General features: G+C 44.2%; 1 protein-coding gene across 3 annotated transcripts in view; it reads left to right on the top strand.

Moving 5' to 3' along the window:
- The window catches only part of TMTC4 (transmembrane O-mannosyltransferase targeting cadherins 4), a 73,407-nt gene that overhangs the window by 33,053 nt on the left and 17,028 nt on the right, over window positions 1-23,326 (top strand). For 2 of the 3 annotated variants that reach the window (XM_021677380.2, XM_021677378.2), the window contains 9 exons: window positions 2,971-3,071; window positions 7,163-7,255; window positions 7,486-7,650; window positions 8,460-8,662; window positions 10,098-10,269; window positions 10,356-10,487; window positions 19,383-19,462; window positions 19,642-19,749; window positions 19,852-19,993. In XM_021677380.2, the coding sequence (XP_021533055.2) occupies window positions 2,971-3,071; window positions 7,163-7,255; window positions 7,486-7,650; window positions 8,460-8,662; window positions 10,098-10,269; window positions 10,356-10,487; window positions 19,383-19,462; window positions 19,642-19,749; window positions 19,852-19,993 (1,196 nt within the window). The remainder of the gene's footprint in view (window positions 1-2,970; window positions 3,072-7,162; window positions 7,256-7,485; window positions 7,651-8,459; window positions 8,663-10,097; window positions 10,270-10,355; window positions 10,488-19,382; window positions 19,463-19,641; window positions 19,750-19,851; window positions 19,994-23,326) is intronic. The other variant, XM_021677379.2, reaches the window with a different exon arrangement.

The raw sequence follows: 23,326 nt of genomic DNA on the forward strand, positions 1-23,326 counted from the left end.
CCTTTAGGGAGCATCAGAGCCACCTGGAAAGCTTGTTAAAGGCCGATGACTGGTTCCCATCTTCAATTTCTGATTTATCAGATCTGGGTGGGGCCTGAGTCCGTTGCTAACAAGATCCAGGTGCAGGACCACACGACTATGAGTAGCACCGGTTTAGGGCAGTGGTTCTCAACCAGAAGTGATTGCCTGCCGTCCGCATGTCCCTCCTGACATTTGGCAATATCAGTGACATTTTTGTTTGTCACCACTGAGGGGAGTGGTGGGGGTGGTGCTACTGGTCTCTGATGAGCAGAAGCTGGGGGTAGAGCTAAGCATCCTATGATGCACAGGGCACCCCCCCTCCAAAAAAATAAGCAGCCCACCTGTGATTAGTGCCGAGGTGGAGAGACCCTCTGCTCAGGAATGACAGAAAAGCAAGTGCTCGTGATAAACTCTGAAAAGCAAATGCTTGTGATAGACTGTGATCAGGGCAGTTGAGAGTGCCACAGTGGGCCTGACCTGATCTAGGGGGGCAGTCAGGGACACGGGGAGGTGAACAGGGCTCACCTGCTCACAGGGCTGTCAGCTGTGCATGTGGCAGGGGAGTTTGCTGCTTTAACTGTGGAAGGAAACAAGTGAATTGCAGAGAGACCTGCCTGAGACGGCGGGATTGGCATTTCACAGCATAAGTGACATTTAATAGCTTTATTGATTGCATGGGATTGCGTGTGATTCCGCTGTTCTGCCCCAGGGGAACTCAGTACGCACAGCCAGGTGAGCACCTGTAGGTGGGCAGTGGTGGTGGGCCTGGAGTGAGTGTACGCTGGGAGATACTGGAGAGGGCCCTAGGTAGCCACTTCAGCAAGGCCTTTAAAGGCACTGTCAGAAGAGAAACCATTATCCTGAAGGTGAAAGGAAGAATTGGAAGGCATAAAACAAGAATGTTCATTGTGTTTTGTGAGACAGTGGGATCTCAGTTAGCGAGGCTTTCCTGTGATCAGTTGGCCTTGTGAAAAGCCTTAAAGTGCCTCAGCTATAATAACCAAGTCAACTTTTTATCTAATAGCTATTCCGTTTGTTTTTACTTTAAATCTGGAAGTTTGATACACAGGGATTATCTCCCCAAAAAGCTGAAAGGGCCAGACTCTGCTGCCACTGGAACCTGTGTGTGAGTGAGGAGGCTGTCCTAGCAGCCCAGCCGCATAGCTGGTCCTGCAGGCTGCAGGTGTTGGGCACATCAGGAGTTAGTCCTGCTCATGGTTCATGAAGAGCGCCTCCCACCCCCAGGCCAGACCACACTGGCTCTTTTCAGGACAGGAAGGCCTTCCATCCTGGGGCGTTGCTGATTCTGTCTCAAGTATTCATAAAACTTTTTCTGTCCCTCCATGCAGGGTGTGCAGGACACACCCAAACACTTGCTAGTTTCCCCAGCAGGCAGTTTAATGAGACTCACGGTGTATTTTTTACACTACCCAGTTGTCTGGCACATTTTATAACATGGTGGCTGATCAGCCATCCCCTTGACTACTGCATCAAAGCCCCATTGGAAATTCCATTTCCCTCTAAGCTGACAAGGTTTGGCTGACACAAGTGCCACAAACATTATTTAAATGATTTCTGTAGTCCCAGCATTATACCAAGTGATTTTTAATATGTTTAGTTTTTAACATGGTTTTTAATACATACACAGTTAAGATAATGTAAAGAGTACTGAAAGTTATGTGATGAAAAGTAAGACTTCCTCCCTCCTCTACCCCAGTTTTTCATTTTAGAACTTCTCAGAAACTAGTCAATTTCTTGTACGTTGTCATAAAGATATATTTTGCATTTGCAAGCATTCTTTATGAGGTTTTAACACAAATGGCCATGTGTCCCTCTGTAGTTTTTTCCTTTTGAATCTATCCTGAGGTAGGTAACGTTGCCCCCACTTTATAGGTGAGTTCCTTGAGACTGTGAGAGTCACTTGCTCAGTGTCACGCAGTGAGTGGCAGAGCTGGCGTTCAGACCGGGAATTCCAGTTACAAGTGGAATTGCACCGAGTAACCCCAGGCGAGCTAACAATTACATTCTCCAAGAAGGTTCGCTTTTGTCCCACTTTATACCGATGTCTTCTTTATACATTGCCTTATTCATTTAGATGACAAGTGAGGGCTTCACAAGGGAGAGGAGTATCCATGTAGCTTCCCTGCTTCCCTAGCAGTTTACTGCTGGCCCCCAAATTGCACACACCACTGTCCAGACAGTGTACAGCCAGACCCTGCTTCCAGAAGGCTACTTAGGGACCAGGAGTAGTTACTTGAGCTGCCACCCACCCAAGATCTGGGGGTGTTTTGACTTCTTGTAGGTGCTCGAGCCCCCACGCAGATTGGAAGCCCAGCCTGATCCATGCCTTTACCTGCCCCAGGTGCTGGGTAGGTGCCAGCTCTGTCAGTAGCTGTGCATCCTTTGGTACAGGTTGGAGCTGTTCCACACAGGGGACAGAGCAGAACCTAAGCCACCTGGTGTCCAGAGGGCTCCAACTCCTATTCCAGGAGTAGGGGAGATTCTCAGAGCCTCAGAGACATTTCCCAGCAGCTCCTTCATGACAGCAGCAGTGACCATTGGGGTCATCTTGAAACTCGATGGATTGTTTGCAGTCTCAGTGGGAGTTCTCAGAACAACTCATCAGAATGATCTAGTAGTTGATTGGCAGATTGGGAAGAAGGTACCTGCTGCATGGGGACTCTGGCATGAGGCATCTTTGTGGCCAGGACTTCATGACAATGCCTCCCAAAGGCTCTGGGCACCTCAGGAGAGCCTTGAGAGGGGACATATGTACCATTTAGAAAGTATTGTCTAATGCACACGCCCACAGAGCAGTGCTGTCTGAAGGCCAGACCCTGTTTTTAAGTTATGGTTGTTTAAGATATTTGCTTAGAATTTTAGTTCCTGTTGCTAAAAAACTGAGCTGCATTGCTTGACTTTTGCACTGATCTTTCTCGTAATTGGCAGGTACCAAGGAGGGAATGCATTCTTCCACCTTCTGGGTGCTGCTGAGTATCTTTCTGGGAGCAGTGGCCATGCTGTGCAAAGAGCAAGGGATCACCGTGCTGGTGAGTGCTGCAGTGTGGCTGGGGCCTGCTTTTCGTGTGCATCCTTTTTCCTCCTATAAAGACATCTGGGGCTGGCCCTGCCTCTGTGGCGTCCTCCACGCCTGCATCCCATTGCTGGCCTGAGGTTACAGACCTTTCTGGACAAATAACTTGCTGTCACAGTTCTGGCATTTCAGATGGAGAATTGACTGTCTTCCTTGACAGTCATGAGCAACTGGTGAGAAATGGTGAATGAGAAGTTGTTAGGGAGCCATGATGAGTCCTCTTGAGAGGCCCTATAGAAAAAGATCAAAGAATAGTTTGAGTTTTCGGGTTTGCTTGTACGTATTTCAGCAGTCCTAGATCACTTAGGACTGACCCCATCAATGGTTTTGATCCAGGATCTGGAAAGGGTAGTGGATAATTTAGAAATGAAGGAACAGGGCCAGGCACAATGGCTAACGCCTGTAATCCCAGCACTTTGGGAGGCCAAGGTGGGCTGATCATCTGAGGTTAGGAGTTTGAGACCAGCCTGACTAACATGGAGAAACCCCATCTCTACTAAAAATACAAAATTAGCTGGGCGTGGTAGCACATGTCTGTAATCCCAGCTACTCAGGAGGCTGAGGCAAGAGAATCACTTGAACCCAGGAGGTGGACGTTGCAGTGAACCGAGATCGCGCTGTTGCACTCTAGCCTGGGCAACAAGAGTGAAACTCCGTCTTAAAAGAAAAAAAAAAGGAACAGGAGTTCTGCTGCCACTCAGAGCCTCACGTGCACACACATTCTGTCTCTCTCCTTGCCATTCCCCACCATGGCGGTTGCCTATGGTTATAGTTAATCACCACGCAAGTGCAACTTCAAGCAATGCTGGAGCCAAAGTGTTCCATGGTCACAAGTGTTTGACCTGAAATTAAAAGATTACTAACTAGTCTCATATTTAAAGGAGAATCTGCAAGGGTGCTAATGTTTCTAGTGGGACTTTGTTCTCAGAGGACTCTTTTTATGCCAGATGTGCCTGGTAATCACGTGTTTTAACTTCGAGCCTTGAAGTTTTTCTCTGTGTAATAGGGTATATACACTGTATTCTCTTGGGTACATCGTTTTCCTGGAGAGAACCTCTACCTCAGCTTCCACCGGCAGCATTGGGGTGGGGGAGAGGGCTCTCTGAAGTGGAAAGGCATCTACATTTTCAGTCTGATCTGAGTAGATGCTAGGATTAAGGACCCAGGAAAGGAGAGGTGTTAAAATCTCTTTTTCTTTTTCTCTATTCTAGCCAGTTTGCTGCTTTACCTTCTTAGGAGAAAATATAGAAATTAAGATTGTGAACAGAGGTAGAGAAATGGAAAGATGTGGAACTTTTTCTTTTTTTTTTGAGACAGTATCTCACTCTGTCACCCAGGTAGGAGGGCAGTGGCACGATTATAGCTCACTACAGCCTCAACAAGCCTCCCACCTCAGCCTCCCAAGTAGCTGGTATTGTAATTGTGTACCACCACCCCAGTTAATTTTATAAAATTTTTTGTGGAGATGGGGTCTCCCTGTGTTGGCCAGGCTGGTCTCAGACTCCTAGCCTTGGAATTTCAGGCATGAGCCATCATGCTTGGCCAAGGAATGATCATATAGAAATAGCTTGGAAAGGAAAGAACAATTAAAGCTATTTGGGGCTTGATACAAGTCAAGGCAAAAAATTGCTGGTTTTATTAGGTTGTATCTATTAAGATTAAGATAGCAAGGAGATGGTATAGGGAGAATTACCGTGGAAAGATACTTGAATTTCTTGAGTTAATTTTTTTACAGTTTGCTCTAAACCAATGTTTCTCAACCTTGGCACTATTAATATTTTACAGCAGACAGTTCTTTCTTGTAGGAGCTGTTCTGTGCTTTGTGGGATATTTAGCAGCATCCCTGGCCTCTACCTACTAGATGTCAATGGGACCCCTCAGTTGTGACAACCTAAAATGTCTCCAGACAGTGTCAGACGTCCCCTGGGGGTCAAAATAATCCCTGAGAACTGCTGGCTTTAGAACCTTTCCCTAATACAAAGTGTGGTTTGAGGATCAGGAGCATCTGCAGTATCTGGGAGCATGTTAGGAATTGAGGATCCCAGGCCCACCCCCTCCACAGGTCTGCCGAGTTGGAATTTGCATCCACAAGGCCCTCAGGCAGCTCCTTGGTGCAGTATTTTATTTTATTTTTATTATTTTTATTTTTATTCAAGTTGGGGTTTCTCTCTTGTTGCTCTGGCTGGAGTGCCATGGCATGATCTCAGCTCACTGCAACCTCTGCCTCCCAGGTTCAAGTGATTCTCCAGCCTCTGCCTCCCAAGTAGCTGGGATTGCAGGTGCGTGCCACCACGCCGGGCTGTTTTTTGTATTTTTAGTAGAGATGGGGTTTCCCCATGTTGGCCAGGCTGGTCTCGAACTCTTGACCTCAGGTGATCCACTCATCTCAGCCTCCCAAAGTGCTAGGATTACAGCCATGAACCACCACGCCTGGCCTCCTCTGTGCAGTATTTCAGGAGCAGGAGAGAATTCAGTTGAATTTATATGAATAAAGATATGGTGAAATGTAGCTATTTTCAAAAATTGGATTCAAATGGGACTATTTTGATGATGCATTTAAAAGGAAGGGGTCCAGTCTTGTGCTTGGCTCAGGCCTCTTCACCACATGACCCTGCCAGCCCTTGGTGACTGTCTGCAGCTCACAGGAAAACTGAGAAGACAGCGGCTGCTACGCAGGGAGCATCTGCCTTCTAGAAAGTGGTTTTCAACCAGGCAGAAACGGTCTTCTGTGACCCACTAAGATCATGTCTCATATGGGTGAATAAAATCAGGGTTCTTTGAACTGATCAACCCAGCACTGGCCCATGTATTGGATAATTAGTGGCTCCCAGCATTTCTGGGAGAGGGTTAAGTAGGGATGTCATCCTTGCTCTGAAAACCACAAATTACCACTGACTTATGATGATGTGTGATCTCCTTTGCCACAAAGAAGATCATATTAAAAAGACCCAAGTCATTTAAGGTCAGCTTTAACTGTATCCACCGAGTATGTGCAGACCACTTTATCCAGATTGGGTGGGGAGTTCTGTAGATGACATTGCCTGCAGCAGTGACATTTGTAGAACATACATTGCAGGAGAGAGAATAGAATCCAAGGTTCAGCTCTCCTTTCACCTGTAACTACAGGTTTAATTTTACCTGCTAGATAGTAACTATTGTGGTGATAGTGGAAACTGTTAACACAGGTGGACTGCTTATTGAAGTTATTTGTTGTGCGTCTCATGGGTCATGGGCAGAGCTGTAAACTGATAGAGGTGGCCATTCTTCCTACCACGGCCCCGCCTGACAAAGGCCTGCTCTCATCAATGTGTGGTTTCCAAAGTCACCCTGGGCAGCTCCATTCCAGCCAGCTGGAAGGGGAAACCAAGTGGGTATGTGTGCCCACCTTTTACAACCAAACCTCCGAAATGGTACGTGCCACTTCTCCCACATTCCATAAGGCTAGAACTCAGCCCAATGACCGAGCTTAACTGTATGGGGGGCTGGGAGATGTCACCGTGCTGCAACCCAGCGAAAAAACTACTGTACAACTAGAATTCTGCACAAGAGACCTCCAGAGCTCATCAGAAATTATCATGTGTATTCATCGTCTGTTTCTAAAGATGCCGAAGTCCACCGGACATGAGGTTCACTTATGTGGTTTTCGAGGTTGGTGGCATGATTACTGCCCAGGAAGCCACTCTGTTGCATGAACTAAAGAACTGTTTTATAGTGATCAAAAAAAAGGGGAGGAGTAGAAGAGGGATCTCTGGAGGCTTTTCCTAGGAATCCCAAATTTCCAGCTATCCTGAATCTTGTAGAACTCTTACACACAGACTGTGAAATCATGTCTTTCAGGGGCTTATTAAATAATAAATTTGATTTATTGCCTTGAGTTCATTTCATAGAAACATAGGGTTGTCTTTTTTTAAAGCGCTGCAGAGGTCTTCCGTGATTCTCTCGTCTATGCACTCTTTGTCTAGATTGAATAATGAAATTTTGAAGCGTAATTGCTGTGTAACAGAGCCAGGCTGTCCCAGGGCTGATTGTCTTGCTTTGCTCTCTTAGGGTTTGAATGCGGTATTTGACATCTTGGTGATAGGCAAATTCAGTGTTCTGGAAATTGTCCAGAAGGTACTACATAAGGACAAGTCATTAGAGGTGAGTCTGTACTTTTATCTCCAGCCCAGACATGGAAAATGTCAAGTACCAGCAGATTTTAAATGCCATTTTCAAATATTCCTTGTGATTTTGAATTCTACAATAACCAGCCTTTTTAAAAAGCACAGTGTTGAAGTAGTTCAGGCAGAATTGCTGCACATCCGTACCTGGCTCGGTCACATTTTTATTTGAAAATCAGTCACCTCTGGGGCTTTGCGGTGTCCTTGCAGAATCTCGGCATGCTCAGGAACGGGGGCCTCCTCTTCAGAATGACCCTGCTCACCTCCGGCGGGGCCGGGATGCTCTACGTGCGCTGGAGGATCATGGGCACCGGCCCGCCTGCCTTCACTGAGGTGGACAACCCGGCCTCCTTTGCCGACAGTGTACTGGTGAGGGTGAGTTCTCGGCCTGCTGCCCTCCAGACTGTGTTCTTCCCCCACCAGATTCCCAGATCCCTCACCCCTCCTGCTTGTCTCACTCCTCTCCACGCCAAGGAAATCCCCAGCGCAGGCCACCTCCATGTTTGTTTGCGATCGCTAAGGATGTTCAGGGATGAAAGCAAGTCTTCCTGAGAGGGGTGAAAGGGCGGGCAGAAGCTCATCGCATTTCCGTTCTAATGAGTAGTAAAGAGGGTGATTCCTTCTCACATCAGGGTCCTTGCCAGTCATGTGAAAGGGCTCCCTAACCCTGTGGCTGGGTTAAGACTAAATCTAACCATCTTGGTCGTATTTTGAGAAGACTGGTGGTGTCAAGACTATTCTTTTAGATTTGTCTTTTTTCTAAAGGCAAGGGTATCAAACCACCAATTATCAGCTGTGCATTTTATAGAGACCCAAATCAAGAGAACAACCATCGAACCTGATGTGTAAGACCCTGACCCAATACTTGGGTTATTGAACGCATAGGTGACCCTGGGGCCTCAGATTTCAGAGGTCACGGCTTCAGGCAGCAAATAGGTCATAGCTTGGCCAGAAATATTATGAATGTATTGCATAGTCTGGCAGCTTTGTGATATTTTTATATACCAAAATCTGAAAGCATTTAATAAATTACAGACTACAGTCGCATACCCAGTAACGTTTTATTTGATGCAACTGCTTTCGTTGAACAGAAGCATATGAGTGCCTCAAGTGAAGTTAGTGCATATGTATATGTTTTTTAAGTTCAATATCAAATAAATGTTTGTTTTCCTTTTGACTGACAGGCCATAAACTATAATTACTACTATTCATTGAATGCCTGGCTGCTGCTGTGTCCCTGGTGGCTGTGTTTTGATTGGTCAATGGGCTGCATCCCCCTCATTAAGTCGGTCAGCGACTGGAGGGTAATTGTACTTGCAGCACTCTGGTTCTGCCTAATTGGCCTAATATGCCAAGCCCTGTGCTCTGAAGATGGCCACAAGAGAAGGTAAGAGGCAGTGCTGAATTTTAACTTCCACGCTGGTTGAATCAGAGGTGTTTTGTGAAATCCTGCATTGATCATTTTAACGGTTTTGTGGAAGTCACATCTAAGGACATTTGTTTCAAATGCATATTTATGGCTAGGATGAGTTCCATCCACTCGGAATCCATGGCTGGCTTCTCCGGGTGGGGAACAAGGCTGGAAGAGGGGCTGCAGATGACTGCTTCATTCCCCCTCCCCCTTTCTCCGGGAAGTAGCATTTTGCGATCCTTTTCGCTGTAGGTGGTAAAGAGTAATTTATGGTCAGAACAGAGAGTGTAATTGATGTGTGTTGTGCCCATTATTGCACAATTCTTCCTCAAAACACTCCAGTGAACGCGACTGTGATTCCTTCTGTTGTTGCTGGGTACAAAATAAACCACTGCCCCAAAGAGACTGTCCTTTCTTGATGAAAAAAAAAAGTTATTGAGAAAATAATTGGGGAAAACAAATGTGTTTCATGAAAAAGAAGACTGTTTAAGATGATTTCCTTTAAGCCTAAGTGTTTATGGAATTAGATTAGTAATTTCTCAAAATAAATTAAGTTTTAGGTTTACCTGTGTCTTTAAATTGGTCGGTTAGAATTCTAAAGAGCCACAAACTTTAGTCCCAGTTCCCTTAACCACAGGAAATGGGATTTTTTAAAGAAATATTGTAGGTACAGGGCCCACGAAGGAGCCACCAACATTGACCCTGAGTCTTAATTCATCCTCTTGCATCATAAGGGACATTGGGAATGATCAGGTGGTTTTAGAAGTGTTTCAATGCTCAGCTTCATATCTTCCTGACTGAAATTTACAGTGATGTAGCAACCAAGAAATGGTGTTTGTTTATTTCAGATTTCGTAAACTTTAAACTACTTAAGTGTTGTTGTTCTTGTAAAGTTTTGGAGGAAAAATTTTTTTCCCCCCATGAAAATGGATTGGGACAGTTTTTTAATTAATTGAGACCAATATCCACTGAACTATTTAGTACCTAAGCAGTTTGAGGCATAGTAAGGAGTAGGTGGATTAATAAGGCCTCAGAAGTGTGATCATTTAACTTTCTCCATACAAATTGTGTGGCTTTTAAGTTTTACACTTAGGCTCGCTGTGAAGTGCCTAAGGAATATTTTTATGCCTTATCCCCGTGCTACCAAGCTAAACTCTCACTACTGATGATATCCTTTGGCTGACAGCAATACCTTTTCTCAGTTGATGGTATAAAAAAGAAAAGGTCTTTAGCATTTATTTAATGTGGACTGCTAGTAATTTAGCAATTTCTCAAAATAAATTAAGTTTTAAGTTTACCTGTGTCTTAAATCAGGTGGTAATTCTAAAGAGCCACAGACTTTATCCACAGGAAATGTTTTTCTTAAAAAGTCTGGAAATAGTTATTTCTTTCAATACTTTTCATCGTCCAGGATCCTTACTCTGGGCCTGGGATTTCTTGTTATCCCATTTCTCCCTGCAAGTAACCTGTTCTTCCGAGTGGGCTTCGTGGTTGCCGAGCGAGTCCTCTACCTCCCCAGCGTCGGGTACTGTGTGCTGCTGACTTTTGGATTTGGAGCCCTGAGCAAACACACCAAGAAAAAGGTATCAACCGAGGATGGTGTTGACGGATGCAGGAAACGACCAATGCATCTCACCAGTGGTATTTACCATGTCTCTCTGTTCCTAAGAAACTCATCGCAGCTGTCGTGTTGGGGATCGTACTCATCAACATGCTGAGATGCATGGTGCGCAGCGCCCAGTGGCGGAGTGAGGAACAGCTTTTCAGAAGCGCCCTGTCTGTATGTCCCCTCAATGCTAAGGTACCTACCCGCCAGATTTCTTTTAAAGAGACCTTACTTGGGAATGTGTTAAGTTCTTTGGCTGAATAAGAACGTTTCCTGTCGTACAGTATTTAATGTAAGACCATGACCGAGTACTTGGGTTTTTCTTTGTTGTGTGTGTTTTTGAAATTATTTTGGTAAGATTCATTAAAATTCCACTCAGCCAAAATTGAAAAGAAATCATTTAAAAGCAGACAGTATCAGTAAAACAGTTGACTCTAATGAGATCTTACTCATCTTCAAGATAATCTTCTTGCCCTTTGAAGTAGCTTCAGGGGAGGTGACATTGTGTATTCAGACTGAGCATGGACACAGCACAGATTCTGACGTCTAGAGTGTACTTTTCAAAGCCCACTCTCTAGCGATTGCATTAACTAGCCTCCTCCAAGCTGTAATTTAAAGGGGTAGTAATACCTACAAATTGGCAATAATTTGGTTCAGGAAGTTTAAATTATGCTATGTGCTGCGCAATAGTACACATTTATGTCACCTTTGAGTCCCCTGCTTGTGATTTTTTGGGTCAGATTAGGTAAACATAAATGTACACACAGTCATGTGCCATATAACAATGTTTCTGCCAGCAGACTACATATAGCATATATACGACCATGGTCCCATAAAATTATATCTTTTTTTGAGGCTAGGTCTCACTCTGTCACCCAGGCTGGAGTGCAGTGGTGCAATCTCGGCTCACTGCAGCCTCCACCTAGTGGGTTCAAGGGATTCTCCTGCCTCAGCCTCCTGAGTAGCTGGGATTACAGGTGCCCGCCACCATGCCCAGCTAATTTTTGTATTTTTAGTAGAGATAGGGTTTCACCATGTTGGTTAGACTGGTCTCGAACTCCTGACCTCAAATGATCCGCCCACTTCAACCTCTCAGATGCTGGGATTACAGGCGTGAGCCACTGCACCCAGCCAATATTTTTACTACCTCTTTTCTATGTCCTTACCATTGTGTTACCATTGCCTCAAGTATTCAGTACAGTCACACACTGCATAGGTTTCTGGCCTAGGAGCAACAGGCTGGACCACACATAGCCCTGGTGCAGGATCTACCATCTAGTGTTGTGTAAGAACACTCTATGATGTTCAAACAATGACAGAATCACCCAACAATGCATTTCTCAGAACGTATCCCTGTTGTCATGGCTGTACTCTGAAATTGGCAGTGTATTTGGTTGAAGCAATCTGGTAGGAATTTTTTCACTCGTATTCTTGATGAATACAAGCTCTTCACTTGACTAGCTGTGCCTCTTCGGGCAAAACTAAACTTTTAAAAACTTTCAGTGCCCTTTTCTATCAGAATTGGATAATACCCATCTGCTGGGTTTGTTGTTAGGGCTGAATGAACTAAAATGCCCCCACACAGTGGCCAGCACATAGTAGGTGTTCAGAAAGTGTCAGCTTTTGTAGGCTCATTTCAGCCTGGATTTTGCATTATGTTGGGAAGAGAATGCTGTTTGCCCAAAATGGGGGCCATGGAGTTGGTTAGGTTAGAAGAATTCTCTTGTTAGTATAGACTATTATCATTAAATAATGATTCATTCTCTCTTAGGTCCTCAGAATTAGAGCTGCTTATATGTAATCCTCCTGAATGGAGACGGAGAGCTCTCTGGATCTCTGTCTCATTTCTATGTTCCATATTTAAGGGAAGGCAATAATTTCAGACAAAATTATGTAAACAAAACTAATGAATAGTTGACATCTTATTATGAACTTTAAGTGAAGAATAATGTATAAAAGATGCTGGCTACTTATCTTTTCCTTGGATTAAAACCTCTTGTTCATATTTTACAGTTAAGAGACTCAGATAAAATAGTGAATTACTTTGAGCTTTTATCTTTAATTTGATTTGCTGACTTACCAATTTATTTTATGCAACCAAAAATAAATTGCCTGTGATTTAATTTAATAAATGTTAATAGATTTTCTTTATTTTTACTTTACTGTTTGAATAGCAGTTATTACCCCTTCTATTTGTGTAGTTCCTCACCACAAGGAGTTCGGATTTCTTTATAGAGGCTCTATAATTAATCTCTATTATCCTCTCACCAAGGGTTTTTAGAGAGTGTATTATTTTCCTATGTTCCCAGATGGGAGAAACTGAGGCATAGAAAGATTAAACTGACATTATCTAGGCTAGTAATTTAGGTGGCTAGAGAGAGACTTGGTATGGTGATGTGCCCAGGTGCCTTTAGTAAATAAGGGGGATGGAACATAGGTGATGTCTAAACCCAAAAACCTGCCCAGGAAGTGATTTCATATGTTATAGGCTAGAAAACATGGGGCGTGCACTTGTGGGCATGCACAGAAGTATTAGGAGAAAGAGAGTGAGAGGAAGTGAGAGTGTGTGTGTGTGTATGTGTGTGTGTGTGAGAGAGAGAGAGAGTGGGGATGGGTTCTTTTCTTAATTTAAGGAATACAGGAATACATATAAGACTTCATCTTCAAAATGGACTCAGTGGTAATAGTCCTTTCTTAAGAACATTTTTCAATGATACCATTCAATGTAAGCAAGATAGAGGGTTTTTTTTGTTTCTTTATATATATATATATATATATATATTTTTTTTTTTTTTTTTTTTTTTTTTTTTGAGATAGAGCCTCGCTCTGTCACCCAAGCTGGAGTACAGTGGCACAATCGTGGCCTACTGCAACCTCTGCCTCCCAGGTTCAAGCATTTCTCCTGCCTCAGCCTCCGGAGGAGCTGGTATTACAGGCACCTGCCACCACGTCCGGCTAATTTTTGTATTTTTAGTAAAGACGAAGTTTCACCATGTTGGTCAGGCTGATCTCGAACTCCTAACCTCAGGTGATCCACCCACCCCAGCCTCCCAAAGTGCTGGGGTTACAGGCATGAGCTGCTGTGACCAGCCCCTAGTTTATTTTTAAACTTTCCACTGTAAGTTGAAGTGTTGTAAAATTATCTTTACTTCCTTTTTTTTGAAAAATCTAAGTTGATTTTAGGAAAGAGATCTCACGTAGGATGTAGGAAGACACTGGTTTCTTTCAGTCCCATTATTATAGGGGACACATTTTCTATACTGGTTTCATTTGATATCTGTTGAATGTAAAGTAAGAAATTGGCAACTGGCTCTAGTTTAGGGCCAGATGTATGAGCTAAGACTCATGTTTTTTGAGAGATTGCAATATCAGTGTAGGTAGTGCTGGTGCCTGGTCTGCATGTAAATTACCCACAGTGCCTTGCATATGGTAGACATTCAATATTAGTTAATGAATTGAGCCAAATGGAAATTGAATTCACTGAGACTGCTGTGGATGAGATACCAAATATACTTACAGTCATTTATAGTTTTTAAGGCTTGAAAGTATGTTGCACTATCAACTCTGTGATGCAATTCTGTAATAAATTCTTTTAACAATGAAACAGATAATTTACCACAATGAGGTATTTTCTGAAGGAGTAAATGACCCAGGATGTTTTAGGATTTTTATGTTTTTAAAACATCTTAAGTTTAACATCAGATATTGCCAGAGTATTTATAAAAAATTAGTTTAGCCCTGGTAGTAAAGGTGCCTTTCATAACCGACAGGCTTTCTTCCTTGCATTTACATGTTACTGGGTTGTGGTGGTTGTTTCTGTCTTCGACTTCTCCTGTGCTAGTTCATGGCCTCAGCAGGTGCATCACAAATGCTAGGGGGACAGTTGAAGAACAAACAGGATTTTTCAATCTTTCGGATTTCAGGGAAACAAAAGTCACTCATTCTCTAAACATCATTTTAAGTGACCTGGTTGTGAGATTTTTGTTCTGTTTCGTTTTGCAATCTAGGCAGCTATTTTTTATTCAAAGAATTCCCTCCATCTAACCCACAGGATAAAGCTGGCCTCTGGGTAAACCTGTTTACCAGTTCTTAATGATGGTCTGCTTTCTAAGGCTGTATCAGATTTTTAACTAGCTCCTGTTCCAGGGTCCCACGTCCTTCTCCCTTGATCTTCTGGTCTCTGGCATTCTGAGTGTCTAACAGAACACTGTCTATACTGCAGAGGGCAGTTGAACTCTTTGTCTGGGCTTTTTATTGAGAAAACAGAATTTGCCTGGAACAAAGGAAAACAGCAGGAGCTTGGCGCGGAAGGCGGGGGCATTGAGTTGATGTCTGAGTAGAGGCTGTATTTGTATTCTGAGGACCACAAGGACATCGCTGGCAGATTGGATTCTCCAGCCCTGAGTTCTTTTGTGCATAGGAGAGGAGGTGAAGTCATACATCCAAGCTGGGTTGAGGGAAGCTCAAATTCTAATCATTTAGAGCACTTTTCTCGACATGCACTTCGGCGATGGCATTAACTGAGCCTCCTCTAAGCTACAATTTAAGGGCGAAAATGCCTATGAATGGACAATAATTTGATGCAGAAAGTTCAAATTATACTGTGTGGTGCACAGTAGTATGCACATTTTCATCACCTGCGATTTTTCTGCTTGTGAGTCCTTTCATCAGAGTGGGTAAACATAAATCTCTATGCTTTTAAATTGGCAGTTAAGAAAACCTGTTAATACGCACTGCTGCATACTCTTCCAGAAATCTGAGTCCCTTTGAGGAAGTGCTATAACTGTAGGTTAAGATTGATAAGGCAGGATGTGGTTCTGTTTTCAGGGGTCATTTGGAAGCAGTGTTCAGACGTAATGTTACTTGAATGTGTTTAAGCCATTTCTGTGTTTTGAGATTTTGTTAGTCTTCTCAGGCTGCCATAAGCGCACACGCGCGCACACACACACACACACACACACACACACGCGCACACAAAGAGGTTGGGTGGCTTAGACCACAGATGTTTATTCTCTCACTGTTCTAAATGCTGGAAGTGTAAGATCAAGGTGTCAGCAGGGTTGTTTCTTGTGAGGCCTCTCTCCTTGGCTTACAGACATCTTCTTCTCCCTATGTCCTCATGTGGTCTGTCTTCTGTGCTCACACATCTCTGGTGTCTGTGTCCAAATTTTCTCTTTCTGTAAAGACACTCAGACTGGATTGGAGCCCAGCTGTATGACCTCATTTGACCTTACCTCTAAAGACCCTAGCTCCAAATACCTTCTCATTCTGGGGTGCCAGGGGTTTAATGTCAGCTTTGGGGGACAATATCATATAACAAGAAATGTGATGTTACTTAGGGAAAAAGCCAGTGGTATGAATGAGTGGATCTAGAAAGTGCCTTGAGCAGTCACCCTCACCTTCCGCCAGCACCGTAATCAATGCGTGTGATCTAATGGGAAGAAACACAGACTTCAGAGCCTGGTTCCAATCCAGCTTCACAGCCCTCGATGAGAGGCTGAATGACTCTGAAGCAGTTTAGCAACTCAGAAGAGAGGGTCACAGCAGCCATGTCTCGAGCCACCATGAGGAGAGACCATGCACACACAGCCTGCAACACCGTGCCCCGCTGGTGTGTGCCACTCGAGGCATGCTGACTGCACACCATCTCACCATTTGCCATGACTGCTGTTAGTAGCACCCACACTACATGCTCCTGATTGAGTGAGTTTCTGTGGCATCATCTGCTCTGGGGTTGCTACTCCCTTTATATTGTAAAGTCCCAAAAGGAGCTTTTGGTCATCAACAAATACTTTTTTTCTTTTCTTTTCTTTTGAGACAGAGTCTTGCTCTGTTGCCCAGACTGGAGTGCAGTGGCATGCTGTCAGCTCACTACAACCTCCACCTCATGGGTTCAAGCAATTCTCCTGCCTCAGCTTCCCGAGTAGCAGAGATTACAGGCGTGCACTACCACACCCAACTAATTTTTGTATTTTTAGTAGAGATGGGGTTTTACTGTGTTGGGCAGGCAAGTCTCAAACTCCTGACCTCAGATGATCTGCCGACCTCGGCCTCCCAGAGTAGTAGGATTACAGGTGTGAGCCACTGTTCCCAGCCAACAAATGCTTTTTATTGTAGTCCTCGTAAGCTTGTGCCATCTTGCTGCCCTGGGCTTAGTTCAGGTCCCCACTTTTTTCTCTGTCATTTATTCTAAGCCCATGTAGAGTTGAGAAACTGCCATATATTGGCTTCCCTGATGCCCTCATTCCAAGGTGACCTGAGAATTCCTAGCAGATTGGCAACTGGGAGCCCCATTCCATCCAGCCTACTTCACCCCTTCTTCAGTCATTGAAAATCCTCTCCTCATTCTTTTTTAATAGAGGTGAAATTCCTATAACGTAATATTATCCATTGTAGTATATAAAAAAATTAAAAACAGAATTATATGATCCAACAATTCCATTTGAAGACATATTCCCAAAAGGACTGAAAGCAGAGACTCAGAGGGATGTTTGCACACCCATGTTCATAGCCGCATTACTCATAATAGCTAAAAAGTGGAAGCTACCCAGGTGTCCATCCAAGGACAAATGGACAAACAGAATGTGGTGTACCCATGCAAGGGAATAGTATTCAGCCATAAGAGGAAAGAAATTCTGACACAGGTGACACAAATGGACAATTCCACTTACGTGAGGTACCTAGGAGTAAAATGCATAGAGACAGAAAATGAATGGAGGTTGCCAGGGCTTCGGTGGCGGGGAGAATGGGTACAGAGTTTCTGTTTTGCAAAATGAAAAGAATTCTAGAAATGGGTGGTGACCTTGTACTACCATGTCAGCCTAGCCTATCCCTCTAAACAAGCCTGATCACCCGTCACCTCTCTTGAAAGCCGTCACATCCATTCTGTCCTGAATGTTGGGAACCTAGAATTTGTTCTTGACATGCTTCCCTTTCTCCTAGCAGTTGGCCACCAATTTCTATGCTTTTTGCTCCCTCACTGTTCTTCAAACCTGTCCATAGGTTCACTAACCACCCTAGTTCAGTCTGCTGTCCTCTCTTCCAGGACTGCAGCCACAGCCTCCCCAGAGCCCCTGACATCTGCTTCTCCCCACTCACATCTCTTTCCCACCACAGGATTTGTTTCATATGAGCATAAACCTGATGATGACCTCTTCTAGCCTCCTGCCCCTGGATTTCTGCTATGGGTTGAACTGTGCCTCCCAAAAGATATGCTCAAATCCTAACCCCTGGGACCTGGGAGTGTAACCCTTTTTGGGAATGGGGTTGTTGCAGGTGTAATTAGGATGTCAGTTAAGTGAGGTCATACAGGAGGATGGTGGGCCCTTAATCCAGTGTCATTGGTGTCCTTATAAGACAGGAGAAGAGACAGGGAGACAGACAAAGAGGGGAGATGGTCATGAAGACAGAGGCAGAGGAGGGAGCGAGGTATCTGCAAGCCAGAGATTGCGAGCCAGCTCCATGAGACAGGAGAGAGGCAGGAACAGTTTCTCCCTCAGCCTGCGGTGGGACCAGCCCTGTGGACACTGTCTCGGCCTCCAGGACTGTGAGAGAAGTGTGTTGTGTTAAGCCCCACAATTTGTGGTGCTTTGCTGCTGCAGCCCTGGGACACTCACATACTTATAGACCCCGCCCAGCCTCTTGGCTTTGAGGACAAGGACTGATCCAAGCCTGCCCTGCTCGGGGTTCCCTGTGAGTGCAGCTGCTCCTCCCGGGCTCTCCGGCCTGCAGCCGTGCTCTCTGTACTTCAGCAACACCCTTGCTCAGACTCTGTGAAAGAATAATACCAGAGGCCAGGTGCGGTAGCTCAGACCTGTAATCCTAACAATTTGGGAGGCCAAGGTGGGTGGATCACCTGAGGTCGGGAGTTTGAGACCAGCCTGACCAACATGGAGAAACCCCCATCTCTACTAAAAATGCAAAATTAGTTGGGCATGGTGGTGCATGCCTGTGATCCCAGGTACTTGAGAGGCTGAGGCAGGAGAATTATTTGAACCCGGGAGGTGAGGGTTACAGCGAGCCGAGATCATGCCATTGCACTCCAGCCTGGGCAACAAGAGTGAAACTCCATCTCAAAAAAAAGAATAATACCAGAGGCAGGGTGGCTTCAGCAGCAGACACTGACTTCTCACAGTGCCAGTGGCTGGAAAGCCCACGATCAAGGTGCAGGCAGGTTGGTTGTCTGGTGGGGGCCTGCTTCCTGGTTCACAGACGGTTGTATTCTCACTGTGTCCTCACATGGCGAAAATGGGACATGGGAGCTCTCCAGGGCCTCTTTGATGAGGGCATTGATCCATTCATGGGGCTCCACCCTCATGACCCAATCACCTCCCAAAGGCCCTACTTCCCAACACCATCACATTAGGAGTGAGGATTTCAACATTTGAATTTTGGGAGTGCATTAACATTCTGCCTAGAACAGATATAGAGTAAAATGCTTGTGATGCTAGCTATAGAAGAAAGATGTCATACAAGAAAGGGCCACATTTGCTTAAATGGGTAGGGACAGAATCATGGTTTCTTCTACTCATGTTCATATGTGATTGGACTTTGTTATCTCAACTCTAGTGGAATGTGTTGGTAAGGAGGATTTGAGGTTTTGCTGATAAAAACAAGCCAGGTGTGGTGGTGTGTACCTGTAATCCCAGCTACTTGGGAGACTGAGGCAGGAGAATCACTGAATCCCAGGAGTTCAAGGCTGCAGTATGCTCTAATTGCACCTGGGAATAGCTCTACTGCACTCCAGCCTGCGCAACATAGCAAGACCGCACCTCTAAAAATCAAAAGTAAAATTTTTAAAAAGCCCAGATTTGTAGTTTTCTGGTTTTCTCTGGTGAGGTCTTTAGTTATTTCCTTTCTGTTGTGCTTTAGAGATGTACCATGCCTGTCCCCCTTTCTTCTGATCCTCGTATAGGATTGGAGATTAAAGCACAAGCAACCCCTAACCCCTGAAGGGTTTTAGCTAAAGTTCTGGTGGGTGCTTTTTTACCTCATCCCTTTACCTTTTGTCTTCAGTTAGAAGATATGATGGGGTCCAGGCTCTGAACAAGAAGACTATCTGCTAATGGCCCAAATATTTTCTTTTTGCAGGTTCACTACAACATTGGCAAAAATCTGGCTGATAAAGGCAACCAGACAGCCGCCATCAGATATTACCGGGAAGCTGTAAGGTATGGCGAGTATGTCTTACAGAGAAATTACATACACAGATCATTTTCACTTTCTAGTATGAAACACCTGTTCCTTTAAGGACCCCAACTTTACAATATCTTTGCCGATTCCTGAGAGTTTAACAAAAACATACTACTGAGCATTTAATGGTCAGCTTGGTTTTTATTTCAACTTCCAGATTAAATCCCAAGTATGTTCATGCCATGAATAATCTTGGAAATATCTTAAAAGAAAGGAATGAACTACAGGAAGCTGAGGAGCTGCTGTCTTTGGCTGTTCAAATACAGTAAGCATTGCTTTTATAATGATGCTAGTGACAAAGGAAGGAGCTCCTGCATTCTGGCATCTAAGCCTTTCTTGTTTATCCTTGTTGAAACTGCTCCTCTAGGCCAGACTTTGCTGCTGCATGGATGAATCTAGGCATAGTGCAGAACAGCCTGAAACGGTTTGAAGCAGCCGAGCAAAGTTACCGGACGGCAATTAAACACAGAAGGAAATACCCAGATTGTTACTACAACCTCGGTCGTCTGGTAAGCTCGGGGCACCCTGTGCCTGGAAGAAAGATGGGTTCTTTTTCTTATTTATAGTAAAATGTCATAGTAGCACCCTCCTAGCCCAATCAGTTTTATAAAGTTCTTTCACATGTTTTCATCTCTTTTGAAGGTAGCTATTTGATATCCTTGTGAGTAATTTTTTAAAGCTCTCATTAGAGAGCAGTGCACCGTGAATTAGCCAAGTTTAAGAGGTCACCCAGGCAAAAGATTAAACCAATGAATAAATTAAAATGTTAAAATCCCATCCACCCTGTAAAACAGTGCTCCAATGGGTAACTTCCTGATAAACATCAGTCTCTGTTTTTAAAACAAGAATTTAATACATACAGAGATTAAAGAAACAAATCCGTAGTATGATTTCTGAGCTCCCTTGTTGTCCTTCCTTAAGGGAGCAGAGCTCTTCATCTGCACGGAGCATTTCCCCCTAAACAGACAGCTGTAGAGAGCACGGGATTTATTTAAAAGGGCTTTGACATTATTTGATGGAAATAGAAAATAATGTGTTCAATAGTAGCTTTATATTTTTGGTTATTGACAGGATGTTTATGAAGATCTGATTGCTCTTGATTTTCTTGACTAAAATAAAATGAGACACACACACACACACACACACACATAGCAAAGTTCTTTAAACACGAATGGTTGTATTCTCCCTATAAATCAACCACTTAATTTGGTTTCAAGAAACCAAATATATATGTTCTTAATATATTTAGATGTATTCGATAAAAATTGTTAATTAAAAAAAATTTCGTTCATTTTAACCAAACTAGAATACATGCATAGCAATGTGACTTTAAAAGAAGTTTATAGGCCAGGCGCGGTGGCTCACGCCTGTAATCCCAGCACTTTGGGAGGCCGAGGCAGGTGGATCACAAGGTCAAGAGATCGAGACCATCCTGGTCAACATGGTGAAACCCCATCTCTACTAAAAATACAAAAAATTAGCTGGGCATGGTGGCGCATGCCTGTAATCCCAGCTACTCAGGAGGCTGAGGCAGGAAGAATTGCCTGAACCCAGGAGGTGGAGGTTGCAGTGAGCCGAGATTGCGCCATTGCACTCCAGCCTGGGTAACAAGAGCGAAACTCCGTCTCAAAAAAAAAAAGAAGTTTATATGTAGATTTCCAGATTTTATTCAGTTTAGCCTTACAGATAGGAAAGCACCCTTATGTTCTAAAGAGATACCTGCTTACCCTCATTTTAAAGGCCTGAAGCCTCTTGGTTTAAGGAGTTCTTATATTGTAAAACTAGTAGTTCCCTCGGCTGCTTGTCGCGGGGTGATGGCTTCAAGGTTACTTGATGGAGCTGGAGCACTTGGTTATGCAGGCCCTGAGGGCTGGCAGTCCCAATGGCACGGCCATGGTGTACACCATGGCATCTGGAGGTGGGTGTTTCTACTGATAACAGGCGGGTGACTGGCTTGGAGAGGGAGGTCATGATGGCTGCAAGGAAGGAACTGGACCCACACAATGTACTACTCCCAAAGGCAGCTTCAGGTACCAAGGAAGACCCTAATTTAGTCCCCTCAATCACCAACAAGAGAATAGTGGTGTGCTCGTGAAGAGGACAACAGTGCCGTCATCTGGTTTGGGCTGCACAAAGGCAAGACCCAGCAGTGCCTCAGCTGTGGAACCCACTACAAGCTGGTGCCCCACCAGCTGGCACACTGAGTGCCTGCACCAAGTTACTCAAAATGTGCTGTAAAGTTTCTTCTTTCCAAAAAAGACTAGCCCTTTGCATTGGCTCCTTCTCTCTCTGCCAAAAACAAAAAACAACAACAAAAAAACTAGTAGTTCCCAAAATTGATATGCATCTAGACCATTCCACCCCATCTGACATTTAGGGAATCAAAGGCTCTATAGAGAGTCTGTATTTTTAAAATAACAATAACAAGCTGGGTGCAGTGGCTTACACCTGTAATCCCATCATTTTGGGAGGCTGAGGCAGGCAGATCACTTGAGGTCAGGAATTGGAGACCAGCCTGGCCAATATGGTGAAACACCCTCTCTATTAAAAATACAAAAAATAGCCAGACATGGTAGTGCATGCCTGTAATCCCAGCCACTTGGGAGGCTGAGGCAGGAGAATCACTTGAACCTGGGAGGTGGAAGTTGCAGTGAGCCAAGGTCATGGCACCACACTCTAGCCTGGGCGACAGAGCAAGACTCTGCCACAAAAAAATTAAGTAAAATAACAATAATGAATCACCCAGGTGATTCCAATACCCTATCCTTGGCCCTGCACCTGGGAAGCAGCTCTGTCTGAACTTGGATGACAGAGTGATCACATTGGAGCAGAAGCCATGGTTTGTGGGGAGCAATCCTAAAAACACTGACTGCTTTAAATTTCTTGGAAAACCAGGCTTTGGTTTTTACCATAATGTGAATGTCTTTGGTCTTACTGTCTTTGTTTCTGGACTGGGTAGCCATGATTTTGTGAGCTGTGGAGATAGAATCTTATGAATGGAGAAAACAAGATGGCAGGAACGTCTGGCTAACTAATGATAAAACGTGACCTTTCCCCCTTGGGAGAAGTCCCTTTACGTGGACAAGTCATGCTTGTGTTATAAATATTAAAGTGAAGTGGTTGCGTGTATTAGTCCGTTTTCACAATGCTACTACCCGAGACTGGGTAATTTATAAAGAAAAAGAGGTTTAATGGACTCACAGTTCCATATGGCTGGGAAGGCCTCACAATCATGGCGGAAGGTGAAAGCCACATCTTACATGGCAGCAGAGAATAAGAGGAGAGAATAAGAGCCAAGCAAAAGAGGTTTCCCCTTATAAAGCCATCAGATCTCATGAGACGTACTCACTACCATGAGAACAGTATGGGGGAACCACCCCAATGATTTAATTATCTCCCACTGGCTCCCTCCCACAACATATGGGAATTATGGGAAGTATAATTCAAGATGCGATTTGGGTGGGGACACAGCCAAACAATATCATTGCATTTTTTTACTCGAAAAATGCAAAACATGTTTCAGTTATGATGTGCCATAGGAAGATACCATCTCTATGTGCTTACTCCAGTGTGGAAAAGGGGAATTATTTCTTCCTGGCACAGAGGCAAGGGTGACAGGAATGTGGCTGAATCCATGGAATGGCATGATGCTTGAATACGGAAGATTAATGGCAAGATGTTCCTTTGTCTCATATTAACTTTCTCCAGAACCACTGACCTTGCGTGCATTTCTGTTCTTTTACATTTTAAAATTCTATGCTTTATGACCTAGTTACCTGCTTTGATGTTGAAACCACTTTCTCTGTAAGACCTGAAGATTCCAGGGGAGCTGAAACTATTAT

Source organism: Aotus nancymaae, unplaced genomic scaffold (assembly GCF_030222135.1).
Source record: "Aotus nancymaae isolate 86718 unplaced genomic scaffold, 86718_ANA_hifiasm-v0.15.2.pri h1tg000048l, whole genome shotgun sequence".
Lineage (NCBI taxonomy): Eukaryota > Metazoa > Chordata > Mammalia > Primates > Aotidae > Aotus > Aotus nancymaae.